The sequence below is a fragment of the Prinia subflava genome, chromosome 6, assembly GCF_021018805.1.
Source record: "Prinia subflava isolate CZ2003 ecotype Zambia chromosome 6, Cam_Psub_1.2, whole genome shotgun sequence".
Lineage (NCBI taxonomy): Eukaryota > Metazoa > Chordata > Aves > Passeriformes > Cisticolidae > Prinia > Prinia subflava.
The window spans coordinates 3,900,267-3,920,422 of record NC_086252.1 but is presented as its reverse complement, the minus strand read 5'-3'; the positions used below and the strand labels follow the sequence as shown (position 1 = coordinate 3,920,422).

At 38.6% G+C, this 20,156-nt stretch overlaps 1 protein-coding gene across 6 annotated transcripts in view; it reads right to left on the bottom strand.

The window, feature by feature from the left end:
* TFPI (tissue factor pathway inhibitor) overlaps window positions 1-14,216 on the bottom strand; it is a 33,016-nt gene extending 18,800 nt beyond the window's left edge. Inside the window, exons 1-2 of one of the 6 annotated variants that reach the window (XM_063399931.1) lie at window positions 13,899-14,216; window positions 3,881-4,000 (exon numbers count right to left, since the gene is read on the bottom strand). In XM_063399931.1, coding sequence (XP_063256001.1) covers window positions 3,881-3,995 — 115 coding nt within the window. In that variant the 5' untranslated portion in view covers window positions 3,996-4,000; window positions 13,899-14,216. The remainder of the gene's footprint in view (window positions 1-3,880; window positions 4,001-13,898) is intronic. The other 5 variants (XM_063399933.1, XM_063399932.1, XM_063399934.1 and 2 more) reach the window with 5 other exon arrangements.
* Window positions 14,217-20,156: the final 5,940 nt, after the last annotated feature.

Here is a 20,156-nt window from a genome sequence, read left to right as displayed (position 1 = left end):
GTAGCCCAAACCTCTGTCTGCTTTGTTTTTATTGGAAGACTTTTGTCTCTTCTTATTTATCTCCATACTAAATAAACTCCTTTCTTCTCATCTTTTTATTGGCCTTGCTTTCTAACCCTCTCATAACTCTTATTTGGATGTTTGCTATTGGTCTGGATTCCCGGTAACACGTGCTGAATGTAATCCCCTACCTGAGATATCACTAGTGGAAAATAGAATGGAATTTTTTTTTTCCTTAATCCAACACAAAATCACTTGCCTTTGTTTTTAAAACAACATTGAATTACTTTTGTAAAGCTCTGTAACTTCTATTTACTTTCCAGCAAATAGAACTTTGTTATACAGGTGCTTCAACTTTATTTTCCATCTTGTATGTATGATTGCATTAATTCTCCTTCTTAAGTACAGCACATTGCATTTGTCATTAAAAAAAAATAGTTCAACCCCCCAGTTTAGATCTGGATCTGTTGGATATTTATTACTCATCCAGTTTAGACATCTGGTCCAAATACATTAAGAATTCCTGTATAATTGTAGGACTGTACTAGACCAAGACAATTTTGTTATAAATACATTAACTAATGATTACAGGTGATGTTCATTGTCACACAGAAGTTATTACTCCCCATACTAAAACTGAAAAAAAAACCCAGCAAAATTCTCCTGTCCTCTTTATCTTCCCCCTCCCCAACTTTTTCATGTAATGCCTTGCTTAAATCAGCACCATGAGCCTCAAACACCCACAGAGCAAGCAATGCCCCTGAAATGGTTCCCAATGAGCTCATTGCGGGTATTTTTTGTCACTCCAGCCCTTCAGCCTTCCTGCTTTTTGCAGCCATCAAACAGGGCAGGGGCCAGGACTGTTCCTACCCAGCCCGGCCATTCTGGCGTTTGTTGTCGCTGCCAGGGCAGCTCTTGCAGCTCAGGATGACTGTGTACCTCACGAGCAGCACTCCTCCTTTCATTTTCAGTGCAGACATCTCCCTGAGACGGCTCTGCTGAGCTGCAGCCAGCCCTGATGCAGCCCTGAGCACACGGGGATGCAGGCAAGGCACTGTTATCACTTCTCTAGAAAGCAGGGTAATTTTACAAAAGCAGAGGTGGTGAATAACGTCTCTAATCCTCTCACGTTAGTACAAGTGAAAACAATACCTTTCCTCTGGATGTAGGCATAACAAAAGACTAATTCGGCTTTCAGGCTCTTGCGGGTAATCTGTAGGGCTGCTTCATCATTCTAATTAAAAGGTTAATTAGAAAATGAACTGATTTCTTTACTGCATCCGCAGCACAATAAATATCAAATGTGAGCACTATGGAGGAGTTGCTTTTCAGAAGAGAATGATATGAATTGAGAGAATAAAGATCACAAATATTTCCGAATTTTTATGTAAAAATACTTTGTTTTAGTTTGCTTAGGTTATGTGTTCTCAACTTTATATGAATTCCATGGTTATCCCTAATTATAAAGATATGCTGTCATCTTTCTAGCCTTCCTTGGCAATGTCTCCTTTTGATAAGTGGTATCAATACTAAGCACCTTGTCACTAATGAATAGCTGTTTTTTTCTCCATCTTTGTCAATTTGACAGCTTCCCACCCACACACTGTTCAGTGCTCTTCCTACCCTGTGTTTCCTACACTTTCTTTAGGCAGGGAAAATTATTCTTGGCATGCTTTCACATATGAATAAAAAGCACATTCAATTTGTAAGTCATTTTCTTCAGGCTTTGGAACATCAACTAAAGTGCTGCCTACCACATAAGGGATTAATGAACAATATACATAACCTGGATATTTTTATACCTTTCATTTTTATTATTACACTTATCAGTTGATGGAAAAATGACAGGTTTTGCTGGGAGAGAACAAATTAAAAATCTTTTTTTATTCCATTGGACTTGACCCTGCTATCTTGATTATTACTACAATTAAAATAGACAAAAACCCACCTCTTAAATTCACAAAGCACTTGTACTCAATGTGATCCAAAAGCATGACATTAAAAATAATGGATGCACTCAAGTAATTTTATCCTGTAGCAACTGAAATTTATAGAATATTGGTGTAAAATATGTCACTGCTTTATAATAATCTAACTTCAAAAATAAATGTTATCAATGACATTGCAGCCCACAAAATTTCGACATTTCAAGTCTCCGAGTCCAGAAGTTAAATCTTGAGAAACCACAAATACAATTTTAATTAACAACAATCTAAATATTTTGTGAAACCAGAGTATGGCAAAAGCTTTTTTATTGTAAACACTGCAACTGAGTCTTCAGTAGTTACAAAAACAGGATCCTAGTTTAATATCTAAGCCTCACATATGATGGGTTTTTTACTGTAGAACTAAAGCCCAGAAGTTCAGAACTGTTTCTCATACTAAATCAGTTAGTGGTCACATAATCCTAAGTAACCGGTTGCAAAATAACCAGTAAAAAAATAATCCCCAGTAAAATGACTATTTAATTTCCTTGAGATTATTTACTTACTTTCTTTTATAAACAAAGTAAATAGAGGAAAAAAATTAAGCCATCAGATTTCTTGTTCTGGTGACAAAGTGTGCAAGCTGATTTGGCCTTCATGACCTGCAAGCTTGGCTAAGAATTTATACAGCACTAAGAGCTGTGGGGCAAAGATAAATGTGACTTTGCCCTCAAAGAAAAAGAGCATTTTTGTACTTAAGAGTTAAAAAGAAACAAATTCATTCTGCACGAAGCAGACTTTACTACACAGCCATTCTAAGCATACACTTAACCTGGAACAGCCCATATCTTCAACTGTAGTGACTAATTGTGACATGGTCCTATCTTAGTATAGCCGTGACTGTGCACAATTACTATTTCTGTCTCAAAGAACACTGCTGCAAGAGTCTGATAGAGAGAAATAATCTGGATGGAAATAGGACAAAACAGACCAAAAAGGTTCCCCTGAGCTGCAATTTCATTTGCACTTCAAAATCAGACATGTCAAACAAAAGCAATCCCCTTCATAGTCCTCTGCAGCTTAGGGAAGTGATCACAGTTTCAAGTCATTTTCTCAAAGGGAAAAGGAATATTATAGTGTGGCCCCAGCACAATTTCTCAGAATTGTTTGGGAAGAAATTGGAATACACTTCACAACTATATCCAGTCTAGAATTCTAATCCATCTTAATTTCAGTGAAGTAAACAATGGTCTTACCACGGTGAAAATCCGAGAACATCCCCAGTTCTAACAGTCACACTGTTTTTCTAACAAAAAATTTCAGCTGGTGGGTTTTTAGTCATGGAATTGAAGAGTATCCTGAGTTGGAAGGATTGAGTCCAATTCCTTTATTTATCCAGTGATATCAAATCATTTGGGGCAATATAAAGACCTTTGTTTAAGGCCCAGGAAAACTACCAGGACAGTAATTGTATCATCTTTAAATCCAACTTTGCAAATTAACTGTGACTCAAGAGATCTGTGCATGGAACAGAGCAACATCAATCTACAATGGTATTTACCATATTTCTGCTTTTTCTGTGAGGAAATAAAGCTGGAGTTAGCCAGTTCTATGTTTCCTTGCCTGAACATTGAACTTTTCCATGCTCCTAAAGTAGAGCTTTAAAGGAATCATCTTGATATCTAACCCAGTGTTTGATTAGGATTAGATGTTCCAAAAAGCTTGGGAAACAGAAGCCTCAGCAGAAGGCAATTTTGCTAAAGCTTAACAGATAATTCTAAACATCTCTGTCCTAGTTAGAGACAATTTTTAGCTTAGTTCCAACTTCAAAAGTTTCCCACAAAAGTTATCAAGCACAGAATTACATCTGCAGTGCATTTTAACATAGTGTGCTTTGTTGTTTGAGTGTTTGTTTTTTGTTGGCTGAGTTTTAGGTGTTTTCTAGTATTTCTTACCCAGAACCAGCTCTTCTTTGCTGCCATCCAGCTCAGCAATTGTGTGCCCAGAGATACAGAAGAACAGCAAGATAAAGGGTGAAGATAAGGAATGTCCCTTTTTTCTTCCTTTCATCTTCCCTGTACAACATAAAAATGACAATTGACAAATTCAGTCAGGTCCCTTGAGCATGGCAGGGCAGTGCACAGCCCTGTGGGAGACACACAAACTGGGAGCTTTGGAGATAGTGTGAGCTTTTTTAGTATAATCATGTTGTAAGCATGATGAAAAACAAGACAAGGATTGCAGCTGTGCTCAGCAGATTGCAAATCTCCTATCCCATCTCCAGAACAGGTTAGAGGCACTGCTATTGCTCTCATTCTAAGCCCCAACTGAAATCACCTCCCAGAACTCATCATGACACGAAAGGTAACACTTGGTATTTTTAATGTCCTGGCATTAATTACACAATGTAGTGTTGCTTGCCAAGTCAAATCATTCCAAGTAAGTTTTACTCCACCTGCAGAACCTAAATGGATTGCCACAACATTTTTAATGAATATTTAATCAACGTATAGTTGCCAAGTCCCCAGACTCTTGAGTAAGTTGAATTTCAGAGGAATCAGTAATTTTTTTGCAACATGGGCTCCACTGCTGTAAGCAGGATTTTGTGTTTTGTAGATCTCTTTAATACTGAGAATGTCACTTAAGTACAGAGCTATTATTTTTCACTTTGAATTAGTGCAATCATTGACAGAAGGAAAACACTTTTATTCCATGGCAGCTGGCATGTTCAGGTTGCCAAAGATGAGATTACCATGCACACATGAAATTAACTCCAGAAAACTTTTGCTTTAACTTTTTTAGAAATACATATTTTCCAACTAACTAAAAGTTTCCTAAAGGATCTCTGGATTTTAATATTTCAATATTTTCTTTGTTACCAACAGATCACTTCCCTATTCATAATCCCTACTTTCCTACCCTCTTCACTTTAAGTACAACACTAAATGCTTTTGCTATGTTAATTAAGTAAATCAAACCTGAAAATCTAAGGGCTAGGAAGTTCCTCACCTTCAGACATCTTTGTTCTTTAGTGTTTTTGTTTACAGGCCTGTGAAGACAACATATCTTCACCAAATCCCACAATTCTCATTTCTCTCTAGAAAACTTACCAATTTTTCCTTCTTGCATACTTAGTGTTTTCCTAGCTTGCAGCATATAATAGAAAGGAAATGAATTCTTGAAAATAACTCTTGGAGAACTCATGAGCAGCACTAACTACTCAAGTACTTTTTAAATTTGACAATACCCTCTAGAAGGTTTCAGTATATAATGTAGTGAAAAACACTGAGACTTCTTCCTTTTTTCTATTTTTTATTAATGGAACAAAAATTTTGGGTTTAAAGGAATTTCTATTTTAGTCTGAAAATATGACCATGATAAATTCTACATTATATTGTGTTCCTGCCAAAATAAATATAAAACTGCATGTCTTTGACTCCTTCTAAACTCAATTATTAAACTTAACAGGAACAACTAAAAGGCTTTATCCACATATAGTTTGACAAAACATTTTGCAAACTAATACAGATCTCATTTTGTGTTTTTAATAGTGACTATAAAAATCTTAGCTCAGAGACTATTCTTTAATTCTTGAACAAATTCAGAAATTATTGTTGTCTAGCAGAGATGGAATAACCTCTCTTGGATTAGAAACCAATGCACAAGTTCTGAAATATTCTGTAAATATTCTGAAAAGAGCAAGAGCTAGAGTTGCACATTTTCAGGTATTTTTCAAATAGAAGAAGCATCTTTTATCATAATTCTAACTGGAACTCTAGCTTTACAATCCTTTATATACAAAGTTTTGTAGTACCTAACCTTGGAGGAATTACGCATTTTCATCCAAAGGTTAAAAAAAATAGTTACAACAAATCTTTTTAATTTTGCCCCGATAGAAAGTAACTCTGTACAATGTAACCTGAAGTTGTCTAAGACTGTCTTTGTGATTTGAGACATCTGATTTATCATGTCAGTCTGATATCAACAAAAATTAAATACACAACTAATAAAAATGCATGGGGAGAAATATTAAGTTAAAAGTTCAAAGAACTGCAGAGATACTTAGCATTGTAATATAAACAAAGGTGGTGATGGTTTGACATTGTCTAGGTTCACTTAAAGCAGAAATACCATCAAACACTCAGATTTGATACTTAGATACAGAGTAATAACTTTCAAACTGCCTGGCTCCAGTGAGGTCACTGGAATAAAAAAATTACAAAATTCAGTTATAGTTTTTGAAATTACATGGGAAAGAGCAAATTTCTGGCACATTTTTTTCCTTAGAAGTAACCATTGGCACAATTGTGGCTCTTTATAAAGGAACTAGCTAAGTATCCACAACCTCAAGTAACCCATGGATTAATTCCATGTTTGTCGCTGAGCCCTCATTTTCCATGTTTGAGTTTTTCCAAACCTGCCATCAAAATTCTCACTAGTTCAGCAAAATTCTATTTGAATTTGGTTTTCTATCACTTAAATTGAGGCTTTCGTTCCTTCTTCTAGGAATCTGCAGAGTATAGATTTAGATTGCAAAATTTAGTAATCACTTTTCAGTCAGTTATCCCATACTCTAAAAAGCTTTTTCCCAAGCAGAAGAGAGGTAATCAGGCAGAAATGGAAATCCTTAATAAGTTTGTATATATTTTCTCATTTGGAAATAGAATTTTGTATATCATGAGCTACCATACAGAATTGTCACCGTGTGATTATGAGGACAAATAACTGTTCAGAGAACAAAATCCTTACTAGGGTACAGCATTTCTATTCTTCCACTCAACTCCCACATTTCCCTTAAAAGGAAGGGTCAGAAGTGTTTTAAAAGCTGGATGTCTCGAAGCTTGGGCCAATTCCCAGCAGGAACACTGTAGGCTGTGCACAGCATATCTGCCTTGCTGTAAAGTCTCCTGACCAAACACAATCTCCTTTATCTTCCTGCTAACCTTCCCAGCAGGTCACACCGTCCCAGAACACTGCCTCAGGTTTGGCTGGAGGTGGGATGAGTGGGGTGAAGGTTTTCATAATAAAATGCTTAAATCCTTCCATAGTTTAATTATTTCTTATTATTCCTAAAGGAGGAATGAAATCCCAGATCAAAGCGTACTCGGCACGGGAATTTCAATTAAAACACAAACTCTCTAGAAATTTTCTAAAGTCCAGCTTTTCTGACTGGGTGTTCAGCTGCCCAATAACAGAACTTTAAAGCTGTAAGTCTCTTATGATCCTGGTATACTTTTTTTAAGCATTCAGATTTTTTTTGTTGTTGTATTTGTATGGAGTGTGTAAGTGCAAAGTTTAAAATACTTTATCTACAATACTTGGTTCAGTAAAATGTCAAATCCACACATTGGTGAAAAGCTGTCTCTCATGAGAAAAATAGGAGATGTTTCAATTTTAAATAAGCCATGTTTGACTGTCTGATTATTTCAGACTCATTATGAAAATTTCTGAGAGTAAATTAAGCCTTTTCCTTCAGAAGGATTCTAGCTTAGGACAGTCAGCATTAATACTCTACATCATCGTGTCATTAATGTATATTTCACACAGACTATTCCTTAGGAACTGGCATTCTACTGCTCCCAAACTCCCCACTTTTTCAGGAGACATTTTACAACAGACAACAAGGATTTTACTTGACAAAGGAGATCAAAGGTCTGTGGGTAATGATTTGCACTGATTTATTTACTGATCTAATTAAACACTCTCATTTAGTGCCATTAGCTTTCCTCAGGCTGAAATACAGCTAGCCAAGGCTGACCTTAAACAATCAGGGAAGCTCCCAGTACCAGATCCTTATTACCTGGCCTTATAACCAAGCCTTTTTTATCCTGAGACCCAAAACAAAAACAAAAGGAAGACATCAAGATTTTTTTTGCCAAAATCAGGAAAGTATAAAACTCAGGTTTTTTTCCATGCAGTTTGCAGACTTTGGAGATAGGACTTTTATGTGTGTGTGTATATACTTTTTTTTTTACCTAGCAGTCTCTTCAACACCAATTTCTACAGTTCCCTGAATGTTTAGCCACAAACATTTTTTTTTTTTCAGCGTGGCATTTATCTCTAACAAGCTAACTGGAAAAAGAAAAATAAAGCTAGCATTTCCCATAGTAGCCAAAAAAAGACATCCTTAGAAAAAAGTGACATTGCAATGCCTGTAAAAGTGACTCATTCACACTGCCAGCCCAGGAAATAGAAACACACACACACACAAAAAGGGCAGAGGATATAATTAAGTAGAGCAATTAATAGCAGGAGGTAGGATGTGCATGGCCAGAGGTCCAATTTAGCACAGCCTAAAATGAAGGATTAAAAGGTCTAACTAGACAGGATTATAACACTTCTGATGTAAAAGAAGACCTTTTTCAGTTCACTATAGTGCAGAGGCATTGTCTTTGCCCTATGATATCTTGCACTATCTACTAGGACTTGTGTGACAAAGGCCTCATTATTCTTATCTGCAGCATTGTCTCCCAGCTGGCAGTCAGTGTTCCCTTAAAAATTATTTTGTTACATGTCCTTGTTTGGAGCTGTTTTCTCATTCCCTCGGCTGTGAGTATGAAGAACGAAGTGAGCAGGAATTCCATCTCCTCTGTTCTCATGGTGACACCTGAGTCAGTGAGGAGCTGTCAATTAAACTGACTTCCACCAGAGTCTGACCAGAGCCTTCACAGCAACTTAGTGAATTCAATCATGAGCATGCAAACATTACTGACTGAAAGCAAAAGCTATGGAAATTCCATCCCCAACCCAAATGATCTCCTTTTTTCTGTGCCCTGCTGTAGCAGCTCTCAGAATTTGCCAGTCCTGAGACCAGGGACTCCATCTGCTTCCTCCAAGAACTTCAAATTCCTTCTTGTCATAAAAGAGAATTCTGGTTGGTTACTTAGCTGTCACCGTTTAGCATCAATGCTTTGCTGCTGCACTGTTCCAGTCTCTGAAATGACCTAGTGAAAATCAGAAAGTGAAAACTGGGAACTACAGAGAAAATGTGGAAAAACTAATGTTTTTATTAGCTTTTATTCTGAAAAGCTGTATAACCAGATGTCTTAAACTCCCACCTTCTTTCTGCTTTTATGAAGATTGTAAATGCTGCTTTTCAAGCACACCTAATGAAAGAACTGAAAAACCTTGTCATATTTTTTAATAAATTTTTTTTTAAAAATAATAAACCCAGCACAAGAAGTCCCTTCTTTTTTTATATGCCTATAGACCTCTTGCCTTTTCATTTTCCTTGTTAACTTCTTTCACTCTTGCTTTAAAACTGTTTTCTGTTTTCCCAACTTAGGTCCAGGACCTATTTTTTCTGTTCTCCTGGTCTGTTCACATCTGGCACTGGGAACTTTTGCCATGGTGTCTCCACTCACCTTCTCTTGTCACACAGCTCCAGACTCTAAATTCCTCCCCCACAGAATTCTCCTTCTTGCCTGGCTCAGCCAGGTGTCCCATCCATGATATCCATGATCCAAGAGCTGGGAACTGGATATCATCAGGTAGGCAGAGCTATAGTGACAATAAGCCTTGGCTAAAGAAGCCTGCAACAATTTTTCCTAACACCCTGACCAAGCAGTGCAGAGCACCTGATGCAACAGTCAAAGCCAATTATAACTTCTGAAATTAAGACTGAATTAATAAAATAACTGCACTTTTCACAGGACCACTGGTTTTGTCTACAGCAAATCACATAACCTAGCTCATTTCCACTTTGATATAGCTTTCAACAGGGAAAAGACATCTTTTGCTCCTATCAAAATATTTTTACATGTGGACTAAAGCAAATAAATTGTTTAAATAATTTCGTAAATCTTAATAAACAAAACAAATCCACTACACTCAGGCTTGTACTGCTCAGACAGAGGCAGTACACGTTGGTACGTTGGTAGCAAAAATATTGGCCATCTGATCTTATTTTCAAACAGGGAATGCCTTCAGTATCCTAATAAAAAACACTCCAGAGCACAAAATCCACTAGCAAAACAAGCAAACAGCAATATTAGTTACATCTAAGCACTATAAAGTGTCTAATCTGTTTTTTTTTCCTAGCAGTTTGGATTGGAAAACTCCAGTCCATGTGTTCAACTCTCAGCTGTGCTTATCGATAAACAGAAGTGTATTTAGATGTCAGTTAACTTGGCACAACCTGCTTTTCTAGTGGGGAGAGTAATTTCAGTACTATATGATATAGCTATAACCCAGAGGTGTGTAATTTCCCATTTGCACATGCTGTGGAAGCATGACTACTCACTTGTGATGCTGTCAGACACTGAAAATACCACAGGCAGACACAGGAGGAAACTACGGCCCCAGTGAAGCCTCCTGTGACTGGTTTTGATCATACCCATTCACCTTTGGTAACCTCATCATCATATCAGTCACATTTTCACACACATAGAGGTTCAAAATACAAATTTCCTTGCTCTGTCAGGCAAGTTTAGCTCTTTACCTGGTCTATCCTCCCAGTTTGAAACCCCACAGGCACTTTTCCTGCAGTGGATGTGTGATCATCACCCAGGTGAGAAATGCTGAACTGCCTTCAGTGGGAATCACCCAGGGTTCAGGGTGCCATAGCTTTCCTCAGGCTGGAATACAGGTAGCCAAGGCTGGAATACAGGTAGCCAAGGCAGACCAGAATGGCTCAGATTATCACCCTACAGCCACCTCAAACCAATAAAATAACAATGCCACTGAAAAGAAGGGGTGTATTCCCTTCATCTCCCACCACATATAGATCCTGCTTCTCATTCTGATGGCAGTGCCAGCTCCTGTGGACACAGAGCAAGTGCCAACACATTTTGAGAGACCTTTCTTGAAGATAATAAAAATGGTATCAACTGAGTATTTTCTTTACATAGAATTTGTATTTCTAGCTTAGTTGCTGCAGCTACTCTTTTTAATGTAATAAAGTTAAAATTACTTCTCTTGGAATGCTTTATTTTCTGAAGGAAGGTTAAGCTTTCTGAAAGAAAGTTGAACTTTCTTGTGGTCCAATTTATACCCCTGGGGGTCAAAAGCCTAGTGAGCCTTTTAATGTCTCACTAAATTGTAAATCTAATTACCTGGCTAACTTCTGAGCTCCAGTTATGAGAGGCACTCATCAGGGAAGATGGGAGCAATATTAAAGATGGGAAATAAACAGCTGTATTAACAGCACAGGAAGTAATTGAGAAACCGAACAAAGAGTTGTGAGAGAAAATGAAAAGGATTAAAATAAGTCTATTTTGCTGTGAAGTAACTATGAGGGGAAAGGAATTATACAATTCCCCATATGGTTTTGCTTCATTCTGTCCCCAGGGGTACTTTGTCCCCATTGTAAGGTTAAAATGGTTTCATAAGAGAAACATACAGAAGTGGGTAATTTGTCCCTGGTTTTTAAGACAGTTTTCCCTCTCTGGTTTCACTGTGAAGAGCAACTTCAGAAAGAAAGACCTCATCAGCAATTCCTGAGACTCTAGAGAGAGAACGTGACTCCAGAATGCAGCCCAAACAAACAACACTAGGAACTACTGGAATTTGACAGATTTTAAACACTTTGTTCCAAAATTGAGATATGACAGTCATGTAAGCCTCAATGCTACTAAGTTCTCCTGATACTCTTTTTTTTTAATTTTAAAATTTATTTTCTTCTTCCTATACACATGCTCTGAGTCCTTCTAGCAGACATTCTCAGAATGAACTGAATCCACACGAACAAACTCATGACAGTAAAAAAGCACTTAAAGCAGAAACCACCTTATTTTACAATGCAAGCTAAAATTACTGCCAGAATCACCTTTTTAAAGTAAATGTAGATACTAAAGCAACTTTCCAGAATGTGAGAGACTGTGCAATGGCCTTTTTTTTTTCTAGAGGAAATTCAATTTTCTTTTTTTCTGGAAATAATCCTAATCTCACTGATATATCAGTGAGAAAAGTCTGTGTTCTGTGCCCTAAAAGTAATCCAACATGCACAGAATCAGAATAGGATAAAGAATATCAGTGCCCCTGTGCTGGAGAGCACTTGGGTACCAGTGTCAGCTTCTGCTTATGCACTTGGAAGGGTTATTTGGGAAACAGTCCTTGCAGGTAGAACTGGAGCTGAGTAATTCTCCTTCTCTAACTGTGGATCTGGACATGCTCTGAGAGTCTGCTAGGATGCTACTTCTTTTACATCCTTGCTTTGTTTCCAAGATCACTTTTCCTCCAATTTCTTAAAATTTTCTCTTCCCAGAAAATCTACCTCATTTTTGAATGCTGTCCCTCACTTCCCTTTAGATGTTAAACAGACAATGAGTCAAATTTTTACCACTGATCTTTCAAAATTACTCTCCAATGAGATTAGGGATAGATAAACTCAACAGCATTAAATTTCTATCTGTCCTGAGTCAGAAACATAAAACTCTAATTCTACATTTAGAATATTACTAGATGACTAACAATTAAGATTTCATAACCAATATTGGTAAATGTGGGCACAGCACTAAAAAAGCTAAATGTACCTTAAACGTCACATAGCTACACCAGAGAGCTGAAACACTTTAGAACTCAAAATCACAAACTATGCAATGCACAATGTCAGGACAAACATACAGATTACTGAAAGGCAATTTAAAGGGCACTTGCTGACTCTGTGACATAAAAGTCATACAGTTTTTAAATAAATGGATTAATCAAGCAATTGGCCCCATGGCTGCTTTTTAATGAACCATTTCACATGGGGAATTATTTGATGGGAGAAGAGTCCAGAGCAGGATGTGCTTTAATCACCTTTACTCCTCAGCATTGTTCTGTGTACACTACACTCAAAGTAAACTTGATTATAATTCTCAAATTCAGCTTAAACATTAATGCAGAGAGAACTGCTATGGATACAGATACTGGCTGCCTCCACAGACAGTAATAAATGTCTCCTAGTGAAATTAAACAATGGGCAGAAGGTTCCAAAGGCTGACAGCTTTGCCCCAGTAGGTGCCTAGCAATTCCTCCAGCACGTCCTTGCTGCCCCTATCTGCACTGACAGCTGCACTTCCTGTCTCTGCTTCTGTCCATAAGACACTCAGGAAGGAAGGGTTATATATTTAGATGTTTCCCATGAAACTTTCATGGCTAATTCCTGGAGCACTGAGTCAGACTGACCATCCACACACTCCCCCCTGCAATCCAAATTGCTATTTTTCTCCCTACTCCTAGTTTCCCATTTTTATGGGCCTTTTCCTCATTTAAACTGCAATTTTTAACATATTAGCCAATTCTAGCAATACTTTAAAATACAGGCTAGTATCACTGCTTCGTTTTACACAGTTACTAAAACTGAAGTTTACATCAATTATTCTAAGTAAAATATTACAAAAGTTACCAAAAATATTCTGGTCTTTTGAGGGGCAGTGTGCATTTGTTACACTGATAGGGTTGGATGCCTCGTTCACTACCCTCATTAAGGGTTTCTTGTAAATTTAAAATATACTGTGAGTGAAATTGGCTTATATCTTATCAGCTTAATTTGATCCTCCTAAAATCTTCCCGTACTTCTCAAAATATGAATTACTTCAGATGTTAGTTGCCTCAGACTGATTTGAAACAGCCTGGCAGACCACTCTGCTCAAATCAAGCCTCTCCTGGATCTACTGCAGTGGAGAAATTGCTTCAAAAAGCAAGAGCTTTTCTTCAAACTCGAGCTATTGATCAGAATTAACTCAGTCACCTTTAGGACGTCTTCCTTTCTTCCTTTTCAAGAACTATCTTGGAGCTTATAGTACCTCAGACTGAGATTATGGCAGCCAAATATTAGTTGTATTAATCGTACAAGTATATTCTTTGTCCTTCTGTTTCAAATTTGCAGAGGAAAAGAGGTCTCCCTTTTTGCGGCACTCTTTGCTGGACTTTGAATCTAAACATCTGGCTACTGCATCTAAAGAAAAGCCACCAGTCGATACTGCTTTCGGCAGCTAAAGGAAAAAGAGTTACTCGGTTAAAACCGAAAGTCTGATGCAAAGTACTCACCAAGCTCCTAGCAACAGTTCTGGAAGAAAGAGGGAATTCCTGAATCAGAGCTGGATATGATCCTCCCCTATTAACTCACGTTGAAGGGGTGTGGTGTAAAGCTCCAAAGGCAGGGCTGCAATCTGATCTTGCTGGAGCGGATCGTGCCCGGGGTTACTGAGCCGCCGCTGCTCGGGCGTTGTGCAGAGCACAGGGCTCGCTCTGGGTAGCGTGGGAGATCCGCGGCGGCGGGAATGCTTCCTGTGTGAGGTTCTCCTCTGCCTGCAGTTTGCAGCAACTGTTTTCCGAACAGCTCGAGCTAAAATGAAATGCACCTTTAAGGACTGACAGGCCGTAGGATAATTTGTTCATTGTGCGTGGCAGGCTCTGATACGGCTCGTGAGGATGCCCCGCTCCTTGCAAATTTAAGAGATGTGGTGTGATGGACTGCTGTGTTTTGGGTTTCAAACGAAGCCGCGCTGCTCACCCGGCTGTGTGGAGCTGCTCACCGAGGCTGTTCTGCCTGCAGCTACAACATGCCATCTATTTAAACATCACACCAGTCCGTGCTAAAACTCGGGCTCAGGGTCGTTAAGAGCAGCATGGTAGGGATGGCGACCCTCAGAGACCTTGTAACTCGTGCGTGTAGAGACACATGTCCAGATTCTCAGTCTTGGACACATGGGATGGGCATTTCCCAGGTAAAGAATTAAACACTAAGAGAGACAGAAATAACAGCTGAAGTACAATAACTTACACAGTCAGTAGCTGTAACTCATTGTAATTATTTCTAGGCAAAGACAAACACGTAGCTGAATCACTTCCACTGAAGGTTATGTTCATCACCATCCTGAAACAGACTGGTCAGTTAATGGATTAACTATCTGTGACACAAACAGAAGGGCTCCTGGTGGCTCCTTAGGCCTCCTGGCTGTTGTTCCTGACTGTAAAAATGTCTGTAATACCTTTCAGAACAAAGTCAGCAGTCAGCTGAGTCTACTTACTGTTAACTGGGTCAACAACCAAATGGATTAACTGTCCTGAAATGGACGAGAAGCACTCCCAAAGCAAAGGGACAGTTCAAATGCTGGGAAAGAGGTTCTACTGTGCAGTTACTAATTACCAGCTCAGATAAAGCCAGAGGCAAACCAGCTGCAGAGGTCAGTGAGAAGGGGTAGGTCCGTCTGTCATTTGTGTCACACTCCAGCAAATGGAAACGCTGTGTTAAGAATTAGTATCTGTCAGTGCTATCCATAAACCCATTTGAGGGTCACAAGAAAGAAAAAGCAAATGCACATCATGACTTAAAGAAATGTCTGTACATTTACAATAGAAACAAAACTCAATAGATGTCAAAAATGTACATAATTCTGCACTCTGATAATGCACCTATATGGATGAACAAGAGTCTGTGCAGATAGTGTCAAACCTGCTCTACTCTACAAGCAATTTACAAATAAGTTGCTTTGGTTTTAGTTGTACTGGATGCTGAATGATCTGAAAATACAAGTCCATGCAAATTTAGGGACTGGGCCTGGCCATAATTTCAAGTGGATTTTTTGTTGCTGTTTTTATGATTTTTTTTTTAATGAACACACTCAAAAAAGAACTTTCATTAATTAATTAATTTAGTTGTCCTCCTAATTTAGTTTGCATTATAACTACAACATAGAAGGCTTCAGTCAAAACTGGAATCAGACTTTGAAGATGAAAAAAACCCTGATTTGAACCTTTAGTGTGATCAGAGAGTTCCATTCAGTTATGACCTGGCCTAGACAATCACCCTAATCTCTGGCCCACCCTGAAGCCTGCTGATAACTCTTGTCTGTCCACAATGGAAAATGTCCCTACCTGGGGAGGTATCAATTAGCAAATACATACAATAGTACAGCTAGAGTAAATTAAAACTACTTGGCTCTGAGGAGTCCAAAGCTGAGGTGATTAGAATTTAGTCTGCTGACAGTGCAGAGAATTATTCCTAATATATTGGGAGATCAGGGAATTGGAAAAAAAAAAAAAAAAAAAAGAAAAAAAAAAAAAAAAAAGAAGCAACCTCTATGTAAGAGGTCAGCATCATTACAAGCCTGATGAACAAACAGACAGTGCTTGAAAAGGCACACTGCCAGCTACCCTCTGACCACAGAAGAAATCCCTTTACTCCATGTTGGCAGCTGGGAGCTCTCACCATGAAACTGCTTCTGGTGACAGCTCCACTTTTTCCAAGAGTCAAAACAGGTGACAGTGTGCAATCCCAGGAAACCTCCTAGCCTGGAGCTCTCTCTTTTGACTACTGGCCTGCAGAAGGTAGGCAAGGATAACAATGCTAATGGTAAAAGTCTTTGCATGTGCCAAATGCTTTCAACACATGGGTTAAAAACATCTAACTCCTCCTTGAGACACAGCAGTGGCCTCAGGCAGGTACTCCGCCCTTCTCTCCACCATGTCACTGCTGCACAGCCTACATTTCTACCACAGTGTGGCAAGCTGCCAACACTGACAACACTGTTAGGACCAGTAGGACACCAGGAAATGGAAGGTTAGGTGCTAATAACTACCCCTAAAAGCTTCAGAAGACTGGGGCAGGGTCACTGTCCTCTGTTACATTCCCCTGTGGGAAGGGTTTCTCCCCCCTCAGGGGCCCTAGAGCTCGTGTCATGTAGTCTGACCCTTCCTTCCCTTTCTGACCCCATTGGCTGTGTGCCAGCTTGCCCCACCCTCAGAAGTCCTGAGAAAAGACCCTGTTCCCCTGGGGACGTCCTCTTTCCCCTGGACACCACCTGGAAATAAACATCTTACTGCAGCTAAGGGTGAGAGCCTCTTTTGAATCCTTTTTCCTGTCTCTTGATATATTCCTCCAAGGCCTGAGAAGGCCTGAGCTAGCTTAGACCCTTAAGGGAATTAAAGGAGGATTTATTTATCAGTCCTCTGCAATGTCTGTGTTGGTGCTCATGCTGAAAGAGATGGAGGAAAAGACAGTGAACTACAAATTCAGATTTCCCTAACCTGTACGTTTTTAGTACATAGATTTTTAGGAGAATGTTATAGTTCACCATAGCCCTAAGTATATGCCATTCAGATATTATGCACAGAAAATGCATAGAAAATGATGCACAAATACCCAATCTTGCAATTATTTTACTGAACCAGAGACAAAGCAACACAAAATTATAATATAAGTTCCGTTTGTGCATATATAATATAATGAATATTCTGAGCCCTGTCGTTTCTGAAGCAAGATTCACTATGTCACAGAGTTAGGAAAACACAGAGGCTTACACAAGCTGTTCCTCACGCGTGCCTCTCAGTGAGGATGCGACACTGCTCGAGCTTTACCAACACGGAGCCTGTGATGCCTTGTTGCCCTCTAGCGATGCCACTTAGTTTTTCCACTGCTTAGGTGTTCAAAAATCTCCTCAGAGCTGAGAGCTGTCTGCCTCCTGCCTTCAACAAACTGAATCACAACCTAATGCTTGCTCTGGTGCCTGAACAAGACGGGAGAGCATGGGTATTTCTGAATCCCCGTAAGGAGTAAGGAACGCGGGATCAAGCTGCCAGGAAAACCACCAGCAGCAGAGCCGGCTCAGCCCAGTGAGCGGAGAGGCAGAGCTAAGATGTGGCAGTCACTGTCACCGGTGTGCACTGGCTCCTTGGGCCCTTCCCTCAGCACACACACTCATCACCTTCCAGGGCAGGGCTGGGGCCCTTGGAGGGTTTCTGGAAGCGCTGACGGTCGCTGTTTTCCCTCCCTGTACAGCGAGCACCACAGCAAACACTGACAGAGGGAACATTCACATTCCACTATCAGCAGCACTTGTGAGGCCATTGAGACGTATGCCTTTTCCAGCTAAGGTCACCTACATGTCCATGACACACAAAACCCTAACTAGGTTCTAAAAGAGGAACATAGCTTAATTTCCTTTTAGTATGATTTTTACAAATGGCTCTGTTACTGGTTTGTACTTGTTCCATTATTTTTATTGTGGTCTCTGTGCTATTTAATATTTCAATCACAACTAAAAACATGTGAATGGAAGTGAAAACGAAAGATCTTCCTTAGTGAAAGCAAGCTCAGAATCCAGCAGCTGTCATTTGAAAAGCTGTCTCTCTGATCTGCTCCTCTGTCCCTCTTACTGTTTCTTTCCTGTAACTTTCTGATCTTATTTAAAACCATGGCTATCTCAAGGGTTTTCTAAAGATTGAAACTGAAATCAACACAGAAGCTATTTTTTCTGAAAGCAGAACATTGAGATAGTACAATGAGGCAATTCCAAAAATTTGTTGGCTTTGTTTCTGTCCTCACTCCAAAGTAGTAATAACTAAGTAACACATTAAGGTATAATATTACGAATGGAAATGTAAGAACATCTTTAAAAGGGGGAATCTTCAACAGTTAACACCCAAATTTGGTTTTCTGGGATTTTGGCTTGGAGTTTTGTGCTTTGAAATCAAACCTTTAATAGGGCTATCAAAGGTAGGTTGGGTAAGAGACTTTTTTTGGTGTTTTTTTCTTCAGGGGGAGAAGAGGGGAGGAACTGAATTAAGGATGAGAGCAAAGTGATTATCAGATCCATTTCTTACCAGCTGAAAATCTTCCCAAGCTGAACTACCCAGCCTGTTTGAGCAGCAGCAAGGAATACATTCAGCATCTGCCTTTCTGATTTCCAAGCCCAGTTGGTGAGCAATCAGTTCTCTTGAAATTAAACTTCTGCTTTGCCCAGTAGAAGTACAGAGGTTCTGCAGTCAGCTGGTGCTGTAGTTATTTTTCCTGAAAGAAGCTGAGCTTTTAAAATTTTCACACTATCAAGTCCAGGACTTAAAAAACAAAACAAAACAAACAAACAAACAAAAAACCCAAAAGGCTCTCATGTTTTATTAGGCAGAAGACTTTGTCATCTTCTATCCTATAGAAACCCACTATTAGCATTTCACCAAAATAAAACATTCCCTGTGTTGATACCAGGGGTTAAATACCTGGCATATTTAATAATCTGACTATTGTTTAGCACCAGCAGGGAGAAGCTGGTGCTAAAGATTTCATTTTTCTTTTCCTGTATCACAATCAAACTACTGCCTCTTGCCAAAGGACAGATGTGACAAACTTTCACATTTCTTGTTTCCATCTGGGCAGTTGTTTTCCTTGTAAATATTTTAATTCATTTTTTTGTGCATTTCTTTTTGCTTATGACCTTACATAACTCATACTTTTTAACTCATAAATTTCATAGAGTAAAACATGGGCAGCTTGGAGCATGCTTTAAGGTTGAAATCCTAAGAAATTAGTTACCATTACTACCTTTTTTAAAAGTCCAGAGATAAGCTACTTCTGTAGTATAATTACAGGAATCAAAGTAAAGGACATAGCATGTGGCATTTGGAATAATATGGAGATTTTAAGACTCATATCCAATTAAAAAAAAATTGGATAACTAAAGAAGTAGGGGGTCAGGTCAGAATCACATACCACTAATTTTTAAAGCCAGCAGCTTTCTGAAGTGTGAATTTAATTTAAAAACTCACAATACTTTCAGTCAAAACAGAAAAAGGACTGTTGCACGGACAGTAAGCATTTTGTCACCTTCAAAATTGTATTGTTAAATTCAATACATAATTTTTCTTGATTACCTATTTGTCATGGTGTTCATTCTCCTGTGGCATTTCTAATTATCCTCTTAATGAGCCCAGTGTTGTTTGTCTTAGTAAACAAACGTCCCTTTCCATCCATGCCCTTTAGTGCTCATTCCAAAAGCAGACTGAGCCCAGGACTAGCTGCCTCAGTCACTGGAGGTCACTGTTGCAGCACTGAGAGCTTTGGTGTTTTGTGTGGAAACAGCCAGCAATTACACTTGTAGCGTAGTTTTTATTCCTTCATTATTATTATTATTGGTTTGCATTCCTGCTCAGGCTGTAGTCACTGTGAGTTTTATCATAAGTTAAATATTTAGAAGTATTCAAGCCTGAGGGTAATTTCTGCTTTCAGGGGAAAATATTCCATTAAACTTTAAAACCTCATTCCTTTTTAATTTAAAAGTGTGCCTTTTTTTGTATTTCCACTGCTCTGATACGAGATTTATTTCTGAATATTTTTTTATGTATGCACAGTATATGTATTACTGCCATTACATATATACACACAGATATATACACACATCACACCAGAATAATACTTATGAATACATATATACATATGAAATTGATATAATATTTCTTAATCATTACAAAATAATTTCTGGTAGGTTCATGTAAGATGTAAATTTAGATGATTGACTATTGTAATATCTA